The sequence below is a fragment of the Saccopteryx bilineata genome, chromosome 9 (assembly GCF_036850765.1).
Source record: "Saccopteryx bilineata isolate mSacBil1 chromosome 9, mSacBil1_pri_phased_curated, whole genome shotgun sequence".
Classification (NCBI taxonomy): Eukaryota; Metazoa; Chordata; class Mammalia; order Chiroptera; family Emballonuridae; genus Saccopteryx; species Saccopteryx bilineata.
This window is the reverse complement of record NC_089498.1, coordinates 47126125-47132313: the sequence shown is the minus strand read 5'-3', so window position 1 is coordinate 47132313 and position 6189 is coordinate 47126125. Positions and strand designations below refer to the sequence as shown.

The 6189-nt window shown below is 44.9% G+C and overlaps 1 protein-coding gene across 1 annotated transcript; it reads right to left on the bottom strand.

Annotated features, from left to right (window-relative positions):
* Window positions 1-1666: 1666 nt before the first annotated feature.
* On the bottom strand, window positions 1667-5978 carry LOC136312665 (cytochrome P450 2A13-like). The gene is made up of 5 exons (XM_066242371.1): window positions 5805-5978; window positions 4667-4808; window positions 4020-4207; window positions 3344-3485; window positions 1667-1995 (listed from the first exon to the last, which is right to left on the bottom strand). Exons 1-5 carry the CDS (start codon window positions 5970-5972, stop codon window positions 1814-1816), a joined length of 822 nt encoding a protein of 273 aa, XP_066098468.1. The 5' UTR covers window positions 5973-5978; the 3' UTR covers window positions 1667-1813.
* Window positions 5979-6189: the final 211 nt, after the last annotated feature.

The window sequence follows — 6189 nt, the reverse complement described above, 5'->3', positions numbered from 1 at the left end:
TGCATCATAGGGGTTCCTGAAGAAGAGAAAGAACAAGGGATAGAGGCTTTATTCAATCATATCATAGCTGAAAACTTCCCTAAATTAATGCAGGAGAAACTCTCACAAATTCAAGAAGCACAGAGAACTCCACTAAAAAGAAACCCAAAGAAACCAACACCAAGACACATCATAATTAATAATACAGGTTATGACCCTATAAATCTATTCCTACCTACCCTTTTCCTATAAGGAAGAAACAGCCAATTCACAAAACCTAAGTTGTTAAATTTAGGACAATGGAAATTAAGAAATGAGAATCATAGCCTGTTACAAAAATTGCAGAATAGAGGACCAGATATTTTTACCTCACTTGATCTCAATCGCTGGTCCTTCAAGTCTGGCGATATTTTTGGTAGGTGGGAGGGGTCTGTGTAGCATCAGAAACACAAATCAAAGATTCATGTGTCTGAATGGTCAGATTGTGCACTGCTTCAGGATGCCCATCTAAATAAAACATATACTGACTTATCTGAGTGTAATCAGGCGATTCTGAGTCTCTAAGCTGGGTCTTACAGAAAACCCCTGATTCATCAGACAGAGACAAACCTTTAGAAATTCACAGTAAATGATATCATGCATACACTCAAAAGGACATACAATCACAATCATGTATTTGCATGTGCACACACACACTTATACGTGGCTGTGACACAACCAAAGTTCTCCCAGTATTCACTGAAGTGTTTCTCTCCCATGCCCAGTTCACTAAAAGGTCTGACTACACTTCTCTATCTCATTCTGATCAGATTCTCTCTTATTTGGTGGGGACATGATGGATGACCTGGCATTTAGAGTGTGAATGACTGGGCAAGTATATGTAGTGAAGCCAGCTCAGCTGCCTGCCATGACTCTGGAAAAATCTTTGGACAGCGCTGTTCATATTGTATAATAATATAATAAGTTTTTCCTTGAGAATTGAGTGCCTTTTATGAATCTACTCAAAAGACAATGGGCTAAGTACAGCCATCCCTGTGTTCAGTACATGATGAGCTTTTTTTTTTCTTTTTAAATGAGAGGAAAGAAGATAGTGAGACAAACTCCTGCATACACCCAGACTGGGGTCAACCAGGTAATCCCTGTCTGAGGCCATACTCACTTTTTAGTGTCTGAGGCTGACACTCAGACCAACCCAGCTATCCTCGGAGCACGGGCCACTCTTGAACAAATCCAGCCACTGGCTGCGGAAAGAGAAGAGGGAGAGAAGGAGAGAGAAAGTAGGAGAGAAGCGATGGTTGTCTCTCTTGCGTGCTCTGACTGAGAATCTGACTCCAGATGTCCATAGGCTGGGCTAACGCTCTATCCACTGAGCAAACCAGCCATGGTGGTGGCACTTACTGTGTTCTGTGGGATCCCAGAGAGAAAATTAAACTTTCTGACTCTCAGGTGTGTAACCAGTAAAATGATTATGAACATCATTCTGGTCGCATAGGTTGTAAGCATTACGGGAGGTGAAAGTGCAACGCTTTTAGCATAAAGCTGACACAAAGTATTTTCTCAATAAAAAATAGCTTCTATTATTATTATCATTCACAGTATAATGTAAGGTTTCTCTTCCCCTCCTCCCAGCTATGAAGGATTTATCTCTCTAATAAGGTGAACACATAGCCCTTCTGTTTCTCCTTCCTCTTCTATTCACCTTGCACTTTTCTTTCCTCCAACCCAGCCCCATCCTTAGCTCCACTGCTCCTTAGAGCCTCTCCCTCCTGCCCCTCTAAGGCCCTGCCCTCTCCATTTGCTCCTCCCACTAGCTCTACACTGTGGCAGCTCTGGTTCAGCGGGGCAGGAAGCTCATGGTGTAGGTTGGTGGAATGGTGGCAAAGCCCACGTGTTTGGGAGACACATCGATGACCTGGGGTGACTGAGGGGACTTGAAGTGGAAGTTCTGCATGATGGTGGTGAGGAAGAGAAAGAGTTCCATTCTAGCCATGCCTTCTCCCAAGCAGTACCGCTTTCCTGAAAAGACAGGGTGAGAAAGACAGGGTGAGGCTTGATCTCACCGCCAACAGTCTCCTCTGCCATTGCCCAGCTGTATTCTCCCAGGAAGGAGGAGATGGAATATAGTGGCTTGAGAGACTTTCGGAAGTCTCTAATCCTCTCTGAGCCTCAATTTCCCCTGTACATGGGATGTAGGGCAGGGGTCCCCAAACTTTTTACACAGGGGGCCAGTTCACTGTCCCTCAAGACTGTTGGAGGGCCAGACTATTAAAAAAAAACTATGAACAAATCCCTATGCACACTGCATATATCTTATTTTAAAGTAAAAAAACAAAACAGGACAAATACAATATTTAAAATAAAGAACAAGTAAATTTTTTTAAATAAATTTTTATTAATGGTAATGGGATGACATTAATAAATCAGGGTACATATATTCAAAGAAAACATGTTTAGGTTATTTTGTCATTAAATTATGTTGCATACCCCTCGCCCAAAGTCAGATTGTCCTCCGCCACCCTCTATCTAGTTCTCTGTGCCCCTTCCCCTCCCCCTAACTCTCTCCCTCCCTCCCTACCATGTCCTCCCTCCCCCCACCCCTGGTAACCACCACACTCTTGTCCATGTCTCTTAGTCTCGTTTTTATGTAGAACAAGTAAATTTAAATCAACAAACTGACCAGTATTTCAATGGAAACTATGGGCCTGCTTTTGGCTAATGAGATGGTCAATGTCCGGTTCCATATTTGTCACTGCTAGCCATAACAAGTGATATGACGCTCTTCTGGAGCCGGGAGGCATGCATCCCACGTGACCGGAAGTAGTACTGTACGTGAGCGATACTGCTACATACAGTATTCCAGGAGCACAGGATATGGATGCTGACCACCAATGAAAAAGGTGCCCCTTCCAGAAGTGTGGCGGGGGCCGGATAAATGACCTCAGGGGGCCGTGTGTGGCCCGCAGGCTGTAGTTTGGGGACCCCTGATGTAGGGGAATACCATACCAGGCTGTAGCAATAGAAATGTTAAATGACCCTTTCTCCCAAACACCCCAATACGGCCGCTGTGCTATCATCTCCTTCTCAGGAATCTGAAGAATTTAAGTGACCTTTGACAAGTCTCTGACTCACTATGGGTCTTGATTTTTACCATCCCTGAAATGGGTACAATCACTCCTCTTCTTTTTTTCTAGGATTAAAACTTTAGTAGTTGTGGGAATTGCAGTTGGTTGGCTGTAGGGTGGATCGTTAGAGGGACTTCCAAGCTGGAGGAAGATACTATGCTACACCTCAGAGAGAGGAGCTGGGATGATGGAGGTCCTTGTTGGTGTGACTGGTGACTTGGCAACAGACAGTGGTCTCTTACCAATGGAGAAGGGCACAAAAGCATCATTCTTCTTAAATTGCCTCTTCTCCTCTAGGAAATGCTGGGGGTTGAAATCTCTAGGACTGGAGAAGAACTTGGGGTCTTTTAGCACTGACCACAACATAGGAAACACTTCAATGCCCTGTTGGGGAAAAGAAAGGTCATTTGATACAGTGGAGGGAGAAAGGGTATGCTGAAAGTGCACAGGTTTAAAGGGAGGATTCGGATGCTCTAGGTAAGAAGGAGTGGGAGGCAGGAGAGGCAGGGTCCTCTCTGAGGGAGGAACGTACAGGGGCATGACATCTACATTCCTGAGACAGGAAGTTTGGGGAATATGGGGTCTGTGTCTCCTCAGGTAGAAGGCTTAAGGAACAAGGGGTTCATGTCTCTAAAGAAGGATGTTTGGGGACATGTGAGCTGTCCCTGAGGTAGGAAGTCTTGAGGAAGTGAGGTTCATGTCTCTTGAGACAGGAGTTTTGGGGGACATGGGGTTCATATTCTCTGAGGCAAGAGGCCTTGGGAAGGTATAAATTTTGAGTGTCTCTAAAGGGACACAAGATGGGGTAAGTTTTTGGTTGGGGTAGTGGGACAGGGGCTGAGAAGATTCTCAGGAAGATGGGATGCTGGGTAACAGGGAGCAGGTTAGAGGTCCAGCTAAGTTGAGCAAAAGCAGGACCTTAGGGAGGAGGATATCCCGAAACTTGGTGTCTTTGGTGACTCTGCGGGCCAATCCCATAGGGAGCATGTCTCCGAATCTTTGGATTTTGTGGATCACCGCCTCTGTGTAGGGCATCTTGGTGCGGTCTTCAAACTTGGGCTGACGGTTCTTGCCAATCACCCGGTCAATCTCCTCATGGACCTTGGCTGGGGAATAAAGAGGCATATTTTTAGGTATGTAGGGGTCTTGACATGAGAATAATATGTCAAATAAGTATAACTGGATGTATTACATGCATGACATCCATGTGTGACATACTGTAGATCATTCAAAACAGTTTGGTCTAAGCATTGTTGGTGCAGGGTCCTGTTAACCTGGTTGCACCAGATTTTGGGGAAAGTTCTGAGGGAGGAGTGGAGGGGCAGATAGTAGGCACTTAGTGGACTCAATGCAGCAGTCATTTACCAGTAAGTTCATATATCTTCAATATTTTAACAACTGATGAAACTTGGTTGGTGCCTGTTAGCTGAATATTCTCACCTCAGCTCTGGTTAGCAGTGTGTGTCTGAGGGTCCAGGGATTTGAGAGAAGTGGGAACATTGCAGTGGCCTCAGAGGAATTTTGAGGGTCTGTGGCCCTGACTTCCTTGCTCCCTCTAGCCTTACCCTCCACATCTGGGTGCTTCATTAGCAGCAGAAAGTCATAACGCAGGGTTGTGCTGACTGTCTCGGTACCCGCAAAGAAAAGGCTAAGTGCTGTCATCACCAGGTTCTTCACATTGAACTCTGTGTTGGGATTCTTCTGTTCCTGCAAGGAGAGACTGCTTCAGGCCAAGCCCACTCCCCCTTGCTCTCAAGGTCTTTCTGGGGTTTTCACTTTGGACCCATCTCCTGTAGACCAGACCAAAAGTAGGAAGAGGTACCTAATTCTGTCAGGCCTTTGCCCAGGCTTCTGGCTCTGCACCAAATGGTCTTTTCATATTCTTTACCCAGCAGATTATCTATCCTTTCATTATCAGCTTAGTTTCACTTTTTAACTGTGGAAATACTTAGAAGCGGAGGAACAGAGAGAGATACAGTGCATGCGAAGGACAGAGATACCATGATAGAATATGTCAGGGAGCTGAAGAGAGACATTTTCTGACACAGATAATTTTAAGTAACAGCATCCTATTCTTTCAGTAAAAATCTCGTTGAAGCCACTTCATGATCCATTTACCTTGAACTTCATATTCTGTAAAGCCCCATCTCCTTTCTTCACAGAAAGGAGATCCACATCCAGATTTGGGCAGGGACCCTCCAAGGTCATATATAAAGCCAGGTCACCTGTTCACACCGTCATTTCTGATATGAAAGGTAAGAGCATAGTTGCTGAATGTACTGGCCTTAGAGTCTGAGAGACCTGTGTCTGAGCTAGGTTCAACTGCTTTCTCACTGTGTGACCTCAGGCATAGCTGTTATACACTCTTGGCCTCAGTTTCCTCATTGTTAAAATTGGAGTCATAGCAGAGCCTCCTCCAAGAGCTGGTGTGAGTGTTAAATAGGAGAATACAGTAAAGTTCTTAAAATAGTGCCTGGTGCTCAGTAGTATTATAGATGTGCTTGTTATTATGATTTGTATGCACAGTCCTGCCCATAAGAAAGGGCTTAGTAGAGACAACACTAATGGTCAATTATAATTTAGGTTGTGATGATTAATATGATGAGAAGGAGTAATCTGAATGAGCCTCTGTTCTTCCCTACCTCCAGCAGGATTTCCCTCTTCTTGGCCTGAGACTTCTCTGCACTGGCTGCTGACATGTACCTCCTGCATGTGGATGAGGAAGGAGTCAATGAAGTTCTGAGGGGAGTTGCGATCCAGTGTACGTTGATTCTGCTCCACCTTCTTGGTTATAAAGTCCTCCAGTGCCTTCAGTTCCTTAAATGCCTGTTGCTGTGGTCCTGGCAAGTGTTTCATCACATAGTAGAACATCTCATAGAGCTGAGGGTGGGAGAGAAGAAGGGAAGAGGACAGTGGTTTGTGGACATCACCTGATGGGAGTGGGACCTGTTTGAGGCAAGGGAAGCACTGGTTAAAGGCACCTGTCTAGGTGTTTAGGTATTTAGATAGGTCTGTATGGAAATAGATGTCTTAATTTCCATGAGTTAAGTATGAGAGCCCCAGTCCAATTAGACGAGATGGATTGGGT